The sequence below is a fragment of the Tachypleus tridentatus genome, chromosome 2 (assembly GCF_004210375.1).
Source record: "Tachypleus tridentatus isolate NWPU-2018 chromosome 2, ASM421037v1, whole genome shotgun sequence".
In the NCBI taxonomy this organism is placed as follows: domain Eukaryota; kingdom Metazoa; phylum Arthropoda; class Merostomata; order Xiphosura; family Limulidae; genus Tachypleus; species Tachypleus tridentatus.
This window is the reverse complement of record NC_134826.1, coordinates 132,128,130-132,149,122: the sequence shown is the minus strand read 5'-3', so window position 1 is coordinate 132,149,122 and position 20,993 is coordinate 132,128,130. Positions and strand designations below refer to the sequence as shown.

The 20,993-nt window shown below is 32.7% G+C and overlaps 1 protein-coding gene across 1 annotated transcript; it reads left to right on the top strand.

Moving 5' to 3' along the window:
- The first annotated feature begins 3,965 nt into the window (after positions 1 to 3,965).
- On the top strand, positions 3,966 to 20,487 carry LOC143245134 (leucine-rich repeat-containing protein 42-like). Its single transcript, XM_076491068.1, is given in 8 exon segments — positions 3,966 to 4,124; positions 11,083 to 11,214; positions 11,521 to 12,062; positions 12,064 to 12,209; positions 13,602 to 13,720; positions 16,458 to 16,546; positions 17,793 to 17,964; positions 19,983 to 20,487. Coding segments are annotated over 6 exon segments (1,290 nt in total). The 5' UTR covers positions 3,966 to 4,124; positions 11,083 to 11,214; positions 11,521 to 11,591; the 3' UTR covers positions 20,276 to 20,487.
- The last annotated feature ends 506 nt before the right edge of the window (positions 20,488 to 20,993 follow it).

Sequence of the window (20,993 nt, the reverse complement as noted above, 5' to 3'; positions counted from 1 at the left end):
GTGGGATTGACTGTGATATTATAACGCCCCACGGCTGAAAGGGGAGCATGTTTGGTGCGACCGGGATTCGAACCTGCGACCCTCGGATTACGAGTCGAACGCCTTAACACACTTGGCCATACCGGGCCTTGCCTTTTGGACAGCAGGGACACCGCAGTGCATTACAACAGGACGCACTGGCTACAACACAAGTTCTCTATGGGGAGGCACAATATCAAGTGTGTGCCACTAGTGGACATTCAAAAGGTCCTGTTCCCACCATTACACATAAAATTGGGTCTTATGAAACAATTTGTAACAACTCTTTATGGAGTCATCAACTACAAAACACATAATGACCCAGACATGAACAACTATTTCTACAACAAAGTAAACAACCATGTAACAAATAACATAGAATTACACAAACCATACATTCCAATCAATATTACTAACAATAACACTGATAATAGTTATGACTATAATACTCTTTTGCTCACCAAAAAAAAATCCCACTTACTGAACTCAGATAAGCAATCAAGAATTCCAAAAACAAATCACCAGGAAATGATGGCGTACAAACAATTCTCCTCTAAAAAGGCACTCCAAAATTATTTGACCGTCTATTAGCTATCTTTAATTTATCTTTTTACTCTAGATACATCTCAGTTTCTTGGAAGCAAGCTAATATATTAATGTTCCACAAAGAAGGTAAACCAGCTAATAAGCCAAATAGTTATCGACCAAACAGCCTGATCAGCTATGTAGGCAAAATTCTTGAACGAATAATAAGTAATAGACTCTCCACATTGGTCAGTAATTTAATGTGTAATACTGATACTACTTTTAATTCGTTCTAGTATTAGTAATAGTAGTATTAAAGATTGATACTAATAGTAACTTGAATTATATAAGTATAATTTGTATGGGAATAACCTTAATAGTGTCATGAAAGAAAGGGATCTCGGTGTGATTGTTAAGTCTTGAGTCATACAAGTGGTGTGCTGTTACTCGTGGTAGGGCAAATATGATTTGAAGTTGCCACTTGTCACTAGAATGGTGCCTTGGATGGAGTGGTTGTCATATGAGGAACAAAATGGATTTAGAAAATTCAGACAAACAACAGATCATTTAATTAGGCTAACTGAAACTATAATAAATAGCTTTAATAAAAAAAAGATTGCACTGCCGCTTGCTTCCTCGATATCGAGAAAGCATTTGACACTGTATGGCACAATGGTCTTTGGTTCCGTATGCATTAAATGGGACTACCGCGTGGAATTATTCGCTGGTTATCTAACTTTTTGAAAAATAGGAAATGCAGAATAAACGTAGAGGAAACTTTCTCGGAGTTCTTCACTCCAGAAGCTGGAGTCCCTCAAGAAGGGGTGGTTAGTCCTATTCTCTTCATCATGTATGTGAATAATATGCCACTTAAAGACCCAAATCATGGATACTCGTCATAGTTTGCTGATGATGTAGCAATTTGCTACATCCAGACTGCTACATCTGCAAAATATTTAGGACTAACATGTGATTCTAAACTTACCTGGGTAGAACATGTAAGTAGCGTAAAAACTAAAATTTGACGAAGAATAAACTATGCTAGGAGTCTAATTGGTAAAAATTATGGAACAACACCTGAAAACATTCTTAAAATATACAAAACATATACAAGACCAATAGTAGACTATGCAGCTCCTGCATGGATTAACGTAAGTAAAAAACAACTGCAAACCAAACTGCAATCATTACAAAATACATTAATTACAATAGCACATAGAATACTCAAAACCACTTCCTCAAAGTTCATGTACAAATACTCTAATACACAAACAATACCAGATAGACTTCTACAGAGTACATTAAAATATTTCGATAAAAACTGGAGAAAAAATGAGCTGTTATGCGAACCAGGCAGGTATTGCATATATGATGAAGAGGGTTCTAAACACCTCTTCCCGATAAACTTACACATTAGATCATTATGTTAAAATTAAGTATTTAAGAAAAAACTAATAAAAATCAATAATAATAATAATAAATATAAATAAATTATATATATATATACTAATGCTAAAATAAAACAGGCCACCTATAATCTAGACTAAGAAAATCTGAAAGAACAATATACATGGACATTGCCCTGAAAAAGGTCTGAGTTATGTTCATCACTCTGGTCGTCATGTATTTACTTTAAATATACTAACAAGTCCAATCTGACAATGAAAAGGAAGGAGGAAGAAGTCTAGTGTACCTGACCCTCCTGGGTATACAAATTTATACCCAAACACCCAGAGAGAGAGAGATAAGGAGTCTGCAGCCTTCAAGTACCTTCGAGACTTCTTCCTTAAGCTATCTGAGGTAAAGGTCAAAGCATGCGTCTTCGTTGGACCACAAATAAAGAAGATTCTGAAGTGCACAGAATTCCCCAAGAATCTCAGTAGGAAGGAAAGCAAAGCTTGGGATAGCTTTGTCGCAGTGAGGCGGGGCTTCTTGGGCAACCACAAGGTCGAAAATTTTGTGGAACTGGTTGAGGTTTTGGTGAAGAACACGGCAAAATTGGCTACAGAATGTCCCTGAAAGTCCATATCCTTAACGCTCGTCTTGATAAATTCAAGGAGAACATGGAAGCATACACAAAGGAGCAAGGCGAGCGCTTCCACCAAGATATACTGGACTATAAACGCCGCTACCAAGGAGCGTATAACGAAAACATGATGGGAGACTATATTTGGGGGATAATACAAGAAAGTGATTTAAATTAAAGTCGCAAATCTCAAAAAAACTATTCACTTCTAAACACTTTTGTTCACTTTTGTATAACTTTAGTATAAACACATGTAAATCTTTATTCATATGTTGTTTTATTCAGACCTTATGTAAATGAAAATGTGCAAATTTGCCCGTTTTTACATATAAAATAGGTTAATTTCTAAATTTCATTACCCAGGTCACAAAAGCAAAGTTTGAAGGGAACAATGGTCATTTTCTGTACTTTTACAACATAAGCAATGGGACAAAAAGTAAAAATAATATCAGCTTCATTTAATAAAGTTTAACAATGACAGAAAGAAAAAAACAAATTAATAAACTTTATATCCTTTTTATAATTCATTACATTAGGTCTCTTTTTATAGAAAAACAGAAAACTGTTTTTAGAGTTATTCAAAATTATTAGTTGCGTAACATAACCAATTTCAAGATTTCTATACACATGTTTGGAGAAAAGAGAATAAAAAATGCATTAATGATGTCCCCCGCTAGTACAGCGGTAAGTCTACGGATTTACAACGTTAAAATCAGCGGTTCGATTCCCTTTGATGGACTCAGCAGATGGCCTGATGCGGCTTTGCTGTGTGAAAACACACACACGCATTATTGATGTAAAAAAGCCCCCAGTGGCACAGCGCTATGTCTACAGACCTACAATGCTAGAAATTAGTTTTTGATACCCGTGGTGAGCAGAGCACAGATAGCCCATTGTGTAGCTTTGTGCTTAATTCCAAACAAACCAGATGATAAAAAAGAAGAAGAAATCGTGGAATATGATGAAAATCAAAATGAGTAAAAAATTACATATATTCTGTATTTTATTACAAATATTGTATTATATTTTTACATCAATTAATAACTTTATCTATATAAATTTAGATAAATTGAGGGTTTATAGTTCGAATAATTAAATCAATCGTAATGCAACATACAGGAGAAAGATTGTACCTAACCCTCCCAGGATGCCCGGCATGGCCAGGTGGGTTAAGGCGTGCGACTCGTAATCCATGGGTCGCGGGTTCGCATCCCCGTCGCGCCAAACATGCTCGCCCTTTCAGCCGTGGGGCGTTTAATGTTCAATCAATCCCACTATTCGTTGGTAAAAGAGTAGCCCAAGAGTTGGCGGTGAGTGGTGATGACTAGCTGCCTTCCCTCTAGTCTTACACTACTCCACTCAAAGGACCTAAATATCGAAAATTATAAATGACGACAGAGGGCGCTTAATTATTCGTCTGCGAAATTTCGCCAACGTTTAAACAGGATTTGCTGCACGGTTGAGTCTTATTATGGAATTTAAGTGAGAACGTAATTTTTTTCTTTTCTCACGTTTTGGATATGTAGAGCTTATCAGTAAAGAAATTGCAGTTGCAGTGAGTTTTGATTTTTCTTATAAACTACTTTATTTTTTTCACCATTTTGGTGTATAATATAACTGGTTAACTATCGATATTATTACCATTGGTCAGTAATTTACTCTGTAATACTGATACTACTTCTAATTAGTTCTAGTATTAGTAATAGTAGTATTAAAGATTGATTCTAATAGTAACTTAAATTATAAGTATAATTTGTTTGGGAATAACCTTAATAGTGTCATGAAAGAAAGGGATCTCGGTGTGATTGTTAAGTCTTGAGTCATACAAGTGGTGTGCTGTGACTAGTGGTAGGGCAAATATGATTTGAAGTTGCAACTTGTCACTAGAATGGTGCCTGGGATGGAGTGGTTGTCATACGAGGAGAGATTGAAATCTCTCAAAAAAGTTCGGGCATATTATTGAGATTTTTAAGATTTTATATGGAATTGATAGTGATGATGCATCATCTTTTTTCATATTTAACAGAGAGAACAATTAGGACTAGGGGACTCAAATCTTGGTATGACAGGAGTCATGTTTAGCTAAGAAAGTGTTATATCTCTGACAGCATGGTTGGTAATTATAATGGGTTGCCTTCAGATGTTGTGGAGGCTGTAAATTTATTTGAGCTTAATAAAAAGCTTGATAAGTGTATGAATGCTAAGGGCTGCCTTTAAGATATTTATTTATTTGTTAATAGTTTCAGTTTTGTTTAGGGAATGAAACAACCAAGGTTGACCAATTGGTCCCATGTTTTCCAAAACTTTATGTTAGCTGTATAAAAAATGTCGAGGTGCTACAGAATAATTGATAGATAAGTTACACAAATATTTTGCAAATGACCCTTAATTATACAGGGTGACCCGTAAGTCCCTACCCATCCATATGTTATTATAAACAACTTTATAATACTAATGATGAGTTGAAGGCAGCTGTTACTGTGGCATTTGGAACAATAACCCCTGCTATGTTGAGGAAAATCTCGCAAAACATGGCATCACATAATATTATGCAGCGAGAATGAGGGACAGCACACAGATACACTGTATACATAAGATATGTGGATGGGTAGGGACTTACGGGCCACCCTATAGTAAAATCAGTGCATTTGGATATAAATTATTTGGTTCATACAAATTGAGGAGGAAAACTAGCTTTGCAAATTAACCATTTTTTCAATGTGTAGTTTGTATTTGAATGCAGAAAATTTGCAGAATGTAAAAAGCAGCACTGTTTATTTAAAGTAAGTTAAATTAATGTGACTTGCTTAAGCTACTTTTGTGTAAGGTTAGGTATGCAGAGTTCCAAATGAATCTGTTGGCTGCACAGGGTATCTCATTGACTGCAAGGTTAAACTTATTTCAGAACATGATAGCCATCAAACAAGCAAAATGATTTCATGAAAAATGAGAAATCAGTTGACTTATACAGTAAGAGAGACAAGACTTAGTGATACTTTCAAAACCTGAGTGTGAGAATCAAGTATTAAAACTTTGTGATATTGACCCCAGGTCAATATTGAACAGGGTTACAGTACTGGTGCTCTGTTTATAAGTAAATGAAGAAATTCGTACCCAAAAACTTAACATACAAACACACCTGCCTGAGATTGGGCTCTTGGAAATAACAGATCATTCACCAAATACCTATTCCTGTGCAGTATATAATAATAATAACTTAACTAACCCCTCCCTTACATATATGATGAGTTGGTCTCTACTTCCCTACTTCTAATATCACTTTTGCAAAGTTCAAAGAAGTTTTAAATCTTCCTACACTCATATGGTGACATAATTCATGCTTCCCTTATCCTGTTTTTACATATATAATTAAGAAGTTCCACACATGCAGTACTCTTAAGTGTATATAATGAATCATGATAAATACTATGACTGAAGAAAATGGTTTTGGCCTAGTGATGGACAAGTAACTCAAACCATTAAAGTAAAATTCTTTGGGTTGTTGTAAAACTAATAGATTTTAAGAGCGTATTTACAAACACTAATTACATTAAAAAAAATATACAAATTATTATTAGGCCTCACTGTGCATATTTAAGGAAAATGGTATTCACTTACTGGAGAGGGTTAAAGGATGGCTATAGGATGTTGTTAGAGCTGGAATGGTTATAGTATGGTATGATACTCAAAAAGAAAAAGTCAATAGTGACGGATTTATCTGGTAAAAAAAGTAACGTAACAGTTGCAACCTTTCTTATTCTTTACAGTAAGCATAGCATGATAGAATACAAATAAATTATGATAATTGCACTATAAACTGATGAAAAATATGAGAGTGCAAATGGTAAAATGTTATTGTTAATTTTCCTGTTAATATTTTACCACAACTTTGTGTCACTTTCTCCTGATACTTTCTTTCCAAATTTGTTCTATGGGGAGGTGTGATCTCTCAACTTGTTTTCTCTAAAAAAAAGATAAGAGGTGATCTTATTGAAGTTTAAAAGATTATCCAATAACTTAAGTTAAAGATCAGATTTTTTTTACCCGTATCCTGAAGACACTAGGATGAGAAAAGGTAAAATTTTTAAAAAGCTATGAAGAGCATCCACAAGTCAGAGATTCTTGCTGGTTTCTCCATCCAAGGAGTTTCTGCAGTGAGGTGTATCTCCATTTGCAAAGATGGAATTATGATGCCAACCAATGTCCTCATTCTGACATTTAGATCACCACATCCACCTGCTACCATCAAGCCAGGTTATGTTAATTGCAAAGTATGGCCATACATTCCAAACTCTCTCAGATATTTCCATTGTCAGCTGTTTGATCACTCAAAGACATCATGTTGTGGTTCCTTGATGTGTGCTCATTGCAGTGGCAAGGACCATGATGCCTATGAACATGAAATGGACCCTAATTACATCAATTGCAATGACTCTCACCCGTCCTACTTTCATTCTTGCTCTAAATGGTCGGAAGAAAAAGAGGTGCAACATTTGAAAATGATTCAAAACATTACTTATTCTGAAGCTCAAAAGTTGCTGTCCACCACTTCATCTTGGATGTATGCTGCAGCACTTTGTTCCACTACTACAGATCTCTTTCTGCCTCCAAGAGAATCGTTCTCAAACCAAATGAAAAGTCTTTTGACCTCCATGGTTTAAAAAGTTGATGAATCAACATCAACACTCATCTCTGTCCCTAACATACATTCCAGCAAACCACAAGATTCACTTCTTTTGGTTCTGGTTATGGATACATCTTCTACCACCCTAAGATGCAAAACAATCATTCATTCACATCCTCAGTTGAAGGAATCCTCTTCCAACAACAAATACCCACCCAATTGACCCAGGGCAGGATCCATGGAGGTCTACAGACCTCCCATAAATAAAGACAATAAAGAAAAAGATGTTGTAAACAGAAGGGCTCTCCACCCAATTCGCCTGCACATAAATAAAAATGGCCACCTTGATATTATAGAACTGTAGAGGTTTACGTTCTAATCTGGATGACGTTGAAGCACTGATTGCTTCCTACCATTCTGTGTGTCTTTCTTACAGGAAACATTTCTGAAACCTGCAGATACAGTCATCTTTCTGCAATTTTCTGTGTACAGAAATGCCAGGCTGTGTGATAAATGAGTGCATGGAGAGGTTCCTCTGTCAGATGATCAGCATGTGCCCACCCTGTCTTTGTCACATGACACACTCTTGAAGGCTGTAACCATCTGTGTTTCCTTGGGTCATACCATCACTGTTCTCTCTACCTGTTGTCTGGAGAGACCTATGATCAATTAGACCTTGATGCTCTCATTGAACAGTTGCTGTCTCTCTTTTTAATCCTGGGGGACTTTAATGGACATCATCCCCTCTGCTGATATTGATGGGAGGGGTTGCTCCATAGAGTGTATGCTCTCTGATCACATCCTTTCTCTTTTCAATACTGGTTCTTATACTTATTTTCATGTACCTAATCAGTTCTTTACTGCTTACTTCTTTACTCAGTTTGCTCCTCTTCACTATTCTCCCACTTTTCATGGAGGGTTGACAATAACCCACAAGGCAGCAATCATTTTCCTGTAATTTTGAGAGAGACTAGTCGTGGTTGATGCTACCCAACCTGCATGTCCCAGTGGAAGCTAAATCAAGCAAACTGGTCCTCTTTCACTGCTCTCGCAGAACTTTACCCTGCCATTGTCTGTAAGCCATCAGTAGACGACTGTGTGGCAACAGTAACTGACTATTATACAGGCAGCTGCTCAACCTATTCCTAAAAACTTGACATGTTTTCCATGATATCCTCGTTTGTGGTGAAATCCTGCCTACCACATAGCATGGAAGGCTCATAAACATGTCATAGGTATCCCATACACTTGCACTGCATCGCTTTCCAGCAGGCCCATGCACATGCTTGGTGGGTAAGGCATCAAAACCAGAAGGACTCTTGGATTAAGTTCATAACTAGCATATCATCTACCACCAATTCCAAAGTCATGAGACAAGATTTGAAAGGTCAGTGGGTAATGTAATTCTGTCCCCCCTCTCAATCTTGCTCTCTGACGGCCAGGAAGTATCTGATACCTGGGGCGTTGCTGATGCTCTAGGTGAAAGCTTTTGCCAGGTATCTAGCACTTTTACTTCATCCTCCATCTTCTTAGCCATCAAGACTTTGGCAGAGAGAATACTTCTTTCCTTTTGAGCTGATTATCTCTATGACTATAATTGCCCCTTTACACTGGTGGAACTCAAACTGGCCCTTCATCGGTCTGGCAGTACATCAGTTGGACCTGATGATGTACACTATGAAAGCCTGCACCATCTATCTCCTGCTTTTCTTGCTATTCTTCTGATTGTTTTTAACCAGATTTGGCAGGAAAATGTTTTTTTCTGATGCCTGGCACCAGGCTATTGTCCTACTTTTCTCTTAGCCTGGGAAGGTTCCCAAGATTCTTTCAAACTACTGTCCAATTGCTTTGACAAGCTGTCTCTGTAAGACTTTAGAGAGGATGGTTAATGTTCATCTTGTTTGGTTCTTTGAATCAAACAACCTCTTCTCACCCACCCAGTGTGGATTAAGACAACAGCACTCCACCATGGACCACCTGATTCAACTTGAAATGTCAATCAGAGAAGCCTTTCTCAATTGACAACATCTTGTATTAATATTCTTTGACATTGAGAAGGCTTATGATACAACATGGAGGTATGACATTTTGTGAGGTCTCCACTTATGTGGGTTAAATGGCCATTTGCCCATTTTTGTTAAAAATTTTTAATGGACAGGAGATTCCGAGTTTGTGTGGGTTTTACACTTTCCCGTTCTTTTCTACAGGAACTTGGAGTCTCTCAGGGCTGTAATTTGAGTGTCACACTTTTCAGTATAAAAATTAATGCTATCACTGAATAACTTATCATTCCTTGTGAGTATGACATTAAAAAAAAGATATAGTAATGTTAGAATATCTCCTTCACAAAGGTCAGTCCATCTAAAAATTAAATGTTTTTTTTAATTAATTTTAAATATATCATTTCACATCTGTATACTTATCCAGCAGAATTTTGTAATTCGAGCTAACAAGCCAAAAAACATTCCATCAAAGAATAAGTGTTAGTTTTATTGACATTCTAGTGCATTCTCTAGAAAACCTCATAACTTAAAAATTTGTTTGTTTGTGTTTGAGCTGTATGAATTATAATGGTTAATGTGCTTTGACTGTGCTGGTTAATATGCTGTGGAAGTACAATAGGATGGATGTTAAATCTAACTGTTTGGTTAGATCAGAATAACCTAAGAGTTGGCAGTGGATACTGTTTACTAACATTTCTTAATCAGAGAAACCTATGAGCAGATAGTTCCTATGTTGCTTTGCACAAATAATCCTAAAATGAATAATAATGTTTCAGTTTACAAAAGCACTTGGTGAATATTAGAAGTACATAAATCAGCTATGAGAGGATAATACCATCACTTCAATTTCTTTAAGAAATGTCTTTAAAGATCCAGACCAGTTCAGTTACTGTCTATGTCACATTCTCAAAATGTGAACCTTGTCTTTGTCTCTATCACATCACATGATTGTTTGTATAATTTTTACGTGGCTGGAACTTATTTTTGTTGATTCTAAGTATTTTAACCTTTAGTCATAAAAAAAGTTTTGGTTAAAGAATAAATTAGAAGTAGAATTGGTTTTACACATGTTGAAGATACTTTGTTTCATTACTTTCCCAAACATAACATTTTTATAAAAAAAGAAAAAGTAATAATTTTCAACTTAAAAAAAAAGGAAACTATTTGCATTTTTTCCCAACAGTGAATGAAATTCAAAGCTTGTGCTATAGCTGATGAATGTGGTATTACAGCCTGCAACACTGTGTTCTTATTGGTCCAATGCTGAAAACTTAGGCTTTATAAACATAAAATTAAAACTGTTTAATGCAATGCTTGAACTTTAACATTTGTGTTAAAATTCCTAATTCAATGTTGTGACAGATATTTTGGTTAGAACAAAAAAATATAGTTTGTTGTGTTGATGTATGTTCTGCAGTGCACATTTATGAGTACATCACATTTATAATTTTATTTTTTACACCAGTAGAAATGGAAGTTGTTCACAAGATAGTCAAGGTCACTGAATTATAAAAATAAATTTATTTTGTTGTAACAATGTTTAAATTAATTTGTAGAACATGTTTTACTTTAACAATGCTTTACTTAAAATTCATTTCTTAATAAAAGTGTTTACAATCATGTATGTTACAACAACAAATAACGGAATGCAAAGAAATTTAATTTAAATAAACCAAAACATGCTTTTAGATAACACATTAGTGATTGATTATTAATAACCAGTAGGATTAATGTTAATAAAAATTGTTTTCTTAAAAGTCCTGTAGTGTCATATTTATGTTTATTTTTTCTTGCATGAAATAAAAAAAAATATATAGTTTTAAAATTATTTTTATTTTTTATCTTGTTATTGATTACTTCCCTATTTTTGTCATTTATTAATGTAGGCCATTAGCAAAATCTTCATGGTAACCAGTGCATTCCTGATTTCTGATCTGGCAAATTGCAACCTCTTTCTACCAGCTAGCAAGACAAGCAACAAATCTGCAAGGAAAATAGAGTATTAAAACATCTTAAAGGCCAGTGAAGTTGCATATGACAATTTGTAAATTTGATCTTATAAAATGTTTATAATCACCACTGTTGTACTTTAGCTGACAGCATGTGTGAAAGTTTGTAATTTCATACTTTCTCTCTCAAAAGTAAGGCTAAATATCAATGAAATAAAGTGACAAACATAAGAATTATATTTGACTTCCAATTTTTTAAATTCATTATTATTTACTGGCATGTTTTTTATTATGTAAACATAAAGACATGTTTGTGATTAAACCTGTTACTTACAATGTTTTCAAATAACTTGTATCCACTTCAACATTTTTTAGATCTGGACTGAACAAAATCAGTGAAACATAAGTGACGATCTTCTTAGCAGCTAGTGCAAAAAAAATTTGTTATGGAACATGAAAGTTTTTTCTCGCCAGTTATATACACATTCAGTGAAGGCCATTTCACAAAATTACAACTTGTACGAAATGAAACTTGTGAGAAATTGATACCACGTTATCGTCCAGACTATGTTATGATCAGAAATGAAACAGTGAAGCATCAGTTTTTCTGCTGCAGTAATCTTTCCAGCAGTCTGTATTCACAGTTTTGTATTTCATGTAGTAGTCTTAAGCCTGCAGGTGATAGGAAGAGAGGTGTTGAAAGCAAAAGTTCTGTTCCAACTCTGTTTTCTTACTCATTGAATTTTATTGCAAAAAACATCTTGAATGTTGAATCTCTGATAGGATTTCCAGACGTCATTGGAGAAATTTTGTTTAAATTGACTGCTCACTTAGGGGCATTTACAGGACAAGAAGTTATAATAACAAAACTGATCCAGCTGTTCGTCGATGCTTACAAAGAGCAGGTGCTTTCATCATTTGTGGTTAAGAAAAAACCTTCTTATGATTAATGAATATTGTGATCCCATTATTCAATTAACACACTATGTAATTGATCTCGACTTAACCAGCTGCCATCTTGGAGATGGTCATGATTTGATAAGTCACATCAGGGAACTTAAGAGGTAACTAATCATGTATCATTGGAATACTTTGATTTGTAGGAAATATTAAAAGTCAGTAAAGAGGACAATTGTTGACTCAGGCATTTTTATATAGGTACTATAGTAGAAATTTTATGAAAACTCCTTACATAAGAAGCAATGTTCTAAAACTCCTTATGTGTGTTATAACATAAATTAGTTATTTTTGTGTTTACAAAATTTGTTTTTAACTTTTAACAGTTTTATGTACATTAAACAGTAAATTATTATTTTTTTTCACTTATTTTCTGCAACAGATGTTCAGGACCTCTTGTTTTTAAACTCAGAACCTTCCATATTGGGACAGTTCTTGACTGAACTGTTTTCTGCTTAGAAAATGGTCTTTTCTCCATCAGGTTTATGTTAGGAATGCTGTCTCTTGGGGTTCCATTAATTGATGCCTTAGCATCTCACTCTTTTCTGATCAACTGTTCTCCATTACATAGCTGTGGCTCTCTGCCTTCAGCTAGAACTGGTCTTTTCCTTTTCATCATGTTCACACATCTGTCTTTTGCATTCAAAGCTTTATATTGTCAGTTTTGGCTTGTTTTTTAGTATTACTCCTAAAAAAGCTTTAAAGCAAAACTGTGTCTAAATAAAAACAATATTTTTGTGTTATAATGTCTTTTATTTTTAGTAGTAGTGTTTTTTATACACCAATATGCACTGCAGAAATTAAGTAACAAGGTGTTTTGAAAATACATTTTCAGTTAACGAAAATAGTATAGTTCTGATCTTAATTAGATATTACCATATTTCTTATTAATAAATTATACAATGTATTCCAACTTTTAGAATGTACCTAGTGTCCACACTTCACATTATCTATGACATTCTTAGTGACCATAGTCTTAATTTGTATTACAACTTTTTTTTGTTTTTTTAACATCATGTGTGTATATTTGTATATAGACATAAGTAGGCCAATCAAATTATATATTTAAAAGGTATCTGTTGTATAGATTTCTTTTCATCTGACATTGTTTCAGTGTTAATATCAAAGCCTGTCATAAACTGCACAGCAGGAAAGACATTGTGGTTACAATTATTTAGGAATATTTTGCCCAGAAACTTTGTGAAGATAATGCAGTAATGTAGGAGTACTTGCATTCACATTTGTGTGACTTTTGGTAATCACATCCTAAACTGTATAATATAATTTAATACTTTTGTGAATATAGAAACTGCTCTAGTATTTCTATTTTACAATAATGGAATTCAGAAACAAGTTGAATGTCAGACTATTTGATTAATACAAATTATTGAATAATTTTTGAACACTAAAAATACTAATGTACACACACAACACACAATGTATAGTATTTTTGTGTGTATGGTCACAGATAGTACCTAATGAACTGCAGATTATTTCAGGCTACAACGCTTGGTCTTAGCAGACAACAACTTGACTGACAGAGCCGTTAGGCTGCTAACATTGCCATGTCGAATGTATGCAAGAGGATCTCCTTTTCTACATTATTTAGATCTTTCATGTAAGCTTATATGTTTTTAACTTGAGAACACTGCTGTCATTTGGTTCATGATTGAATATTTCTTAAAATAACATCAATTTCAACTGTTACTTAAAATAATTGTCCTGTGTTTCAGCTGAGATCAGAAAATTGTCACAAGCCATTAAAGATTTGTACTATTCCTAAATATGTATATGTAATGTGATAAAACAAAACTTAAAATCTGCAAACAAATTATAATTTCACAAAAAATTTAAGTATTTTCTCACTGACAGTACATAATTTTATGTGACTCAAATCAATATCTATATTTGTATGTGTGAGTGTGAGTTTTTCATGGTTTCTCTTATGTATAATATATCTTAAGTTCTAATCATTTATTCTATAAAACTGAAATCATTTAGAAATGATATGATCATTTTCTAAACTGGACATTTCTGTCCATTTTCTAAAATTGGTGTGAACTTGAATATTGCCATATTTAAACTTGTAGTAATTTGAGTTCTTACTGGATTTACAGTAGTTTGAGTTATTGGCAAGTACTAGTGGGTTAAAACTTAAACTCGGAATCCTGAATCCAAGCCAAAGGTATGTAAAAAGAAAAGGTTTTCCCATACACAAATCTAAGAATCAGAACTTTGTTTTCAGTGAACAAAGGATCTTTTTTTTTCCTTTCTTATTCTTCTTATTTCCTTTGTATTCCAAAATTAACTTTCTTTGGAAAAATTACAACTTAAGACAAGTCCAGCTTTACAAATACATCACCAATAATATCACCTTGTTTGATATGTACATATTTACCATATTACTACGCTTCATTTGTCATGTAGTATGAGTCTTAAATAAATCCCATAAAAAATAAATTTATATCAAATTCAATGTATTTGATAAACAAGTAATTAGACTTTTAGGAATACTAGTCTATGAAAAACACACCACAGTAGCTTTGTGCTTACTAATATTACTTAGGCTATGCCAGTAGGAGGGGTTCTCTCCAGATGTATTTAGTTTGTTTTAAAAAATAAAGTATTTTAGGAAGTCCACTCAAAGAGTAAGAAAGGAAACATTTGTTTTAAAAGTATATATCTCAAAATGATGCACAATTATTTGAAATTCAGTTTAAAACCCACTGCCTGACAGCTTTTAAGATAAACAGGTCACCATTATAACATACATTATCTCCTTATGAACAGAGGTGCTTGCTAATGAAACTTGCTTTTATTTCAATTGGTCAGAGAAAAAAAAATGCTTAATTTATTAAATAATTATTTCTAGCACTAAGTTCAATCACTTGTGTCTTTCCATAGTTCACTATGCACGTACATTATCAGAAAAGTAAAAGATAAACTATGTTTTCAGAAATATGACAGTTTAACTTCAAATGTCAGAGCTAGTTATAAGTTAATTATAATGTGATTTAGAATTAATTGTAAGAAAGATTTCTCAGAGCTAACTTGTGCACTATTTCAATCCTCATTACATTCACTTAATACATGTCAAACAATGCTTGAATTGTTCCTTAACCTACAGTTATAGTGTTTTTAAACAATCTCCCAGACTTACAACAACCAACCCAACATGTTGGGCAGCAGAATTTGTAAGTAACACATGGCTGTTGAGAAAACCTGATATAATCTTTAAACCTGAAGAAATTCAATACAGTGTTATTCTGTGAAACACAATAAATTATTTAGCTGAAAAAGTAACACCTCAAGTAGATTTGGAATGTTTCAGATTAGAATACAGAATTTTTCTTTTTTTTAATCTTACATAGAAATGAAACATAAGCTGCAGGTAAGTAACATAAATATGTCTATACTACAAACTGTATGAATGCTTTACAGGTAAATATAAGATGTGTATAGAACGGATGTATATATGCTTTACAGGTAAATGTGGGATGTGTATAGAACGGATGTATATATGCTTTACAGGTAAATGTGGGATGTGTATAGAACGGATGTATATATGCTTTACAGGTAAATGTGGGATATGCTTTACAGGTAAATGTGGGATACATGTATATGCTTTACAGGTAAATGTGGTACGTGTATAGAAACGGATGTATATATGCTTTACAGGTGTGTATAGAACGGATGTATATATGCTTTACAGGTAAATGTGGTACGTGTATAGAACGGATGTATATATGCTTTACAGGTAAATGTAACGTGTATAGAACGGATGTATATATGCTTTACAGGTAAATGTAAAGTGTATAGAACGGATGTGTATGCTTTACAGGTAAATGTAACGTGTATAGAACGGATGTATATATGCTTTACAGGTAAATGATAGAGGATGTATATATGCTTTACAGGTAAATGTGGTACGTGTATAGAACGGATGTATATATGCTTTACAGGTAAATGTGGTATGTGTATATGAAAGATGTATGTATGGTTTGTAGGGAAATACATAGTATGATTTATTACAGATGTATGTATACTTCGTAACTAAATACAGTACTTTAGACGTATGTATCATTTTGTTTTTCAAACAAAATTTACGTATAAAGTGTCATCTGTTGTACTAAGTTGTATTTAATTTTCTGGTCACTGTACTTGAATTTTCAATACATATGTATCTTCTGTCAAAATCCTGTTATACTTAAAGTGATAGTTACATGTAACAGATATTTAGTGTTTTTATGTGAACTTACCAGTTGTAATCTAAAGAAAAGCTCTAAGCAGTTTTCTCCATTATCGTCAGTTTGTGATAATGCACTAAAATAAGACTTAATTTTTTTCTTTTACAGTTAATAAGGGTATCACCAATGCCTCAATAAGATGGTTAATGTGCTACAAAGATTTAAGATTCTTAGATCTAACTGAAACATCAATAACAGTAAGTTAATTATGGATTTAAAAATATTAATTATAAAAGAACAAGCTTAGACATTTAACTTTAGACACTTATTTTCTACCAAAGATTGGTGGAAAAATAAATATCTGAAAACAAGATAGTATGTTATTCAAAATGTTAACCCACGTATCTCGCAGTTAAACAACTACAAGAGTTTATAAAGTACTGTGGTCAAATTTTGTTAAAGTGTACATGAAACCATGAAAAGATTTCACATAATGAAAGTTAAGACATAAGCTGCTTCCCAACACAGAACCAGTCAGAAAGGAGAATTAGTAAAACAAAAAATTTTAACCTTTTTTTTAAATTAATTTATACAGAAAAGATTTAAGTAGAAAAGCATTATCAAATAGCTATGAAATTAAGATGTTACTAAAATCCCTTTTCAGTGTGTGATTACATGGTATTGCATTTTGTACTGGAGTTGAATGGATAAAATTAAGCTTTAACATTGTGTGATTCAGGCCCTTGTAAAACAAAAGTGTTGATGTATTCTTCAGTGAACTTAATTTGGAAATTACTGTTAAATGTTTGAAAGATATCAAAAAAATTTTTTAATTGTATGTTGTTGTTGGTTTTTTTTTTCTTCTTTCAATCATCCGATAAATTGTTTACCAAAGTCTGTTTCTGTTAATCAGATTTTATACCAGTAAATCAGGATTTGACAAGGTGCTACACAAAAGACATTTTTAAAACGTATCTGTTGGTGTGGGGGATTGGCTCATTGAATAGAAAATGAGCTAGATGGAAGAAAGCAAAAAGTTGTTATAAATGGAGTTCGGTAAAAACTAGATTAATGTTATGATGGTTATCTCAGTGTGTGACAAGAAAACGGTTTAGACTGGTGTTTCTAATCTGCTAAATCTGATCAAAGTTTTTGTTTTTTTTCACTTGTGTTATGATTTAGAAAGAAATATTTAAAAGCTTGCCGTGATCTATAGGTTTTGCAAACATAGCAAAATGTTAATATTAAAGGCACAGTAAACTTTTAGAACTAGCAGACAGGATTTTGTATCAAAAACATACTGTAATTTAGATCTAAGTATTCTGTCTCATCTTAACACATTTTGTTTAGTAGTTTTTCAGTGTGTAAGTGTTGTTGTTAAAATGGTAAACCTTTTTTTTAAATCTTTGTTTCACTAAACCTATATACAACATTTGTTTTAAATTGCTGATAAAGTGGATTGTAATCTTTATATCAGAACACAAATTTCATTTCCTTTCAAAGCCATTAGGTGTTTTCCAAATTAAACAGAAGCTAGAGCTACAAGAGTCTTCAACAAAAGAAGAAAGTTCTATAGAGACAAAAGGCTGGGCAGAAGAAGTTGTTAAACAGTGGCATGTTGATACAGAAACTAATTATATAAAGAAAACTTCACATTCAAAAACAAGTGGATTATGTAAGTTCTGAGCTGAAATTTGTTGATTTAATGCTTTCTATGAAAGTTGATTTTGGATCATCATTGATAAGGTTATAAATGTTGTTGTACTATACATATAGAAACTTGTTTAGAAAAGAGCTATGTACACATTATGCAACTAAAAAGAAAAATTTTAATTTTTACACTTTCTATACAAAGTAACTAATACATTGCAAATGGATGAACAGAAAATGCCCATTGCTAGGTATTTTGAATACCTATTCCAGTATTTATTAAAAATATTCATTTGCTGTATTGCTGAGGAATAAATGTTTTACATTTACCTTAACTTACAAAATACCAAAAGACAAAACCACTGTTTTTGTAGATGCATTTTAAATATCAGGCTTTCTTTAGACCAGTCATTTCCTCTTTTGGTTTATACCTTCATGTTGTGACTTGTAGTCAAAGATATTTCTGTCTGTAGTGGTTCATTTTTAAATACAAGGTGGGATCACCTTTATTGTGAGTGAGTGTCTCTCTTGATAAACTTGTAGAACTACCTCTTAACAGATAATTTTTGATGACTTGTTTTTCAGAGTTGTACAGATCAGTGTAAACTTTCTGAAACAACAATATTAAAAGTATATTCAAAGTAACATTTTTATAGGTTAATTGATATTGGTAGAAAAAAAAATAACATCTAAGTACCATAAAGATTCTTGGCAATCTGATGTGTAATGAAAACTAAAGGTTATGGTATACATCATAGATGGTTCATTAGGTTCTTAACTATTAACAATAGGCTTGTTCACTTTTGTTCTATTTAAAATGTTGAACATTTTAAAAGTGAAGTTCAGTCAGTACAAAAAAACAGCATTGATACTTATCACTGTTCATTGGTTACAGAAATAAACCCAACATGTAGTTTCATTTTGAGTGAGTCGCTGATATGATGGGGTTCCTAAATTCTCTGAATCAGTGAAATCAGTAAAGGGAATTGGTTAAAGCACAAGGTAGATGACGCTTTATATGTGTTTTCTTATTAGAAACTTAACTGATGAAGTTATCAACAAGCCAGAAAACCATTAGCTTTCAGAACAGCATCTATATTTCTACAATATTACTATAAGTGTAGGTAGTGCTACATTGAAGTCTTGTTTTATTCTTTATTAGGTTTTTCATGCAGATTGGTTATTATACTTGAAACACAGTGCACATAATTTTTTATTCTTTTATTACCACCTTCACAGATAAACTACTCTTCCAATACCACATTTATTTTTAGATGCACAATGAAAGACACGTGGTTACAAGTTTTTCACTATAAGTAGGTAGTACTACTTCCCAGCCTAACTACTTTTTTATTCCAAGTTATTCAGTTTTTCATGCTGATTGATTATTAAATTAACTAAATCACTTCAGTGTTTAGATAAATAAATGGCAACAAAGACACTGTTAACAAGCTTCACTACTTATTTAAAAGTTGAATCTCAAAAGTCTGAGAGATTGTAGTTTGGGTACTCTAGTGGCATTACAAAAGTCCATACTGACAAGCAGTTAATATCAAAATTTGTATAGTGATGTGTGTACCCATGGTAGTGAAAGGTATGGCCCTTAATCATTAATTTATTTTTGTAAAAAGCCAAAAAAATGTTTTCAATATTATCAATTTTTATTGTACTGTCCAATGTCATCTGACAGATTCTTTTTGCTTTTTTAATTGTTATTGGAATTATACAAAATTTGACAGAATGATAATTTCAAACATAGCACACTTATTTGTTACCATAGTACATGCAAAGTTATTTAATAGTGAAATAAAAATCATTCCATCATGTTGTCTACAATTATTTGGCTCATATAACTGAAAAACATAGGTTAAGTAGTCGAGTTTAAAACAGAGCTACTCAGCTATAATTGTAAATTTAAATTTCAAAGCTGCTTTTCTTAACCAATAAGTTAAAAAATTGTTAAACCAAGTAAACTAATAATAACTTCACTTAATATTTAACATTTTATCTATCAATTTTATCTCTCCCCTTTTTTTTTTTCAGTTTCTCTATATCCAGTTGAGAAACCAGTTAGGCAGGAATGTTCATTTTGTAAATTGATTACTGCTGGATCTTTAATGGAGCCAATCATGCTGAAGAAAAAAGTTCCATCTCTCTCAGATATTGAAAGAAGTACAAAATGTCATCAGCCTCGCAAAAAGTGCAAGATTTCAAATGCTTCAAGTGGTACAAATATGGATATCGAAGAACTATATAATCAATATAGATACCCAACAAGTGGTGAATCATTGATAAAAAACTTAGATTTTAAAGGGGTGATGTCATCATTTTGGTAATATGTGTGTTTTTGCATATTTTGTTAAGTTTACAAGTAATAAAAGTAAAATGAGATTTTGATTAAAGTATCTAAATAAAACTAAAAAAAGTTGTATTTGAACCAATACAAAATCAGAAAAGTTCCACACGTTTTAAAAGTATTTGTAATTTAATAACTGTGTGTAGGCAAAATTTAGGTACCAATAATAAAAGGTATTATTCTGGAAAGAAACTTCAAGGATTTTGGAATAATTTTGACCTGATTTTTCTTTTAGTACTTTTTAGATATACATGGAATACTATGCAGACTTCTTAACAATGCATCACCATGCAAACAAATAGAAATAGATATCTTTGTTTTTGCTAGGAAATGAACCAAGGAGTTAATTATAGCAATCAAAGACAATTTATATTTGTTTCTTAAGGTTTCCAGATGCACCAGGAGAATAATCAGATCTTTGTTTAATGACTGATATTTGATATTTTCCAGTTGAACACCACCAGTCACAGTTTTTTTTGTTTTTTTTTAAACTTAGAACTTCTGACTGGAAGAAAGTCAACTAGTGTAACACTCAGATTATCAAGTTAACTATTTTGATAATTAGAACCCTAGACTTGCAGACACGTTTTTTGTGTTTGTGTATATCCAAGTATTTTTGTTATTTCATTCTTTAAACTAAATTCAAAATATAAGTTAAAATGTCAAATGAGTAAGAATTTGTTCAGCATCCAGTAATG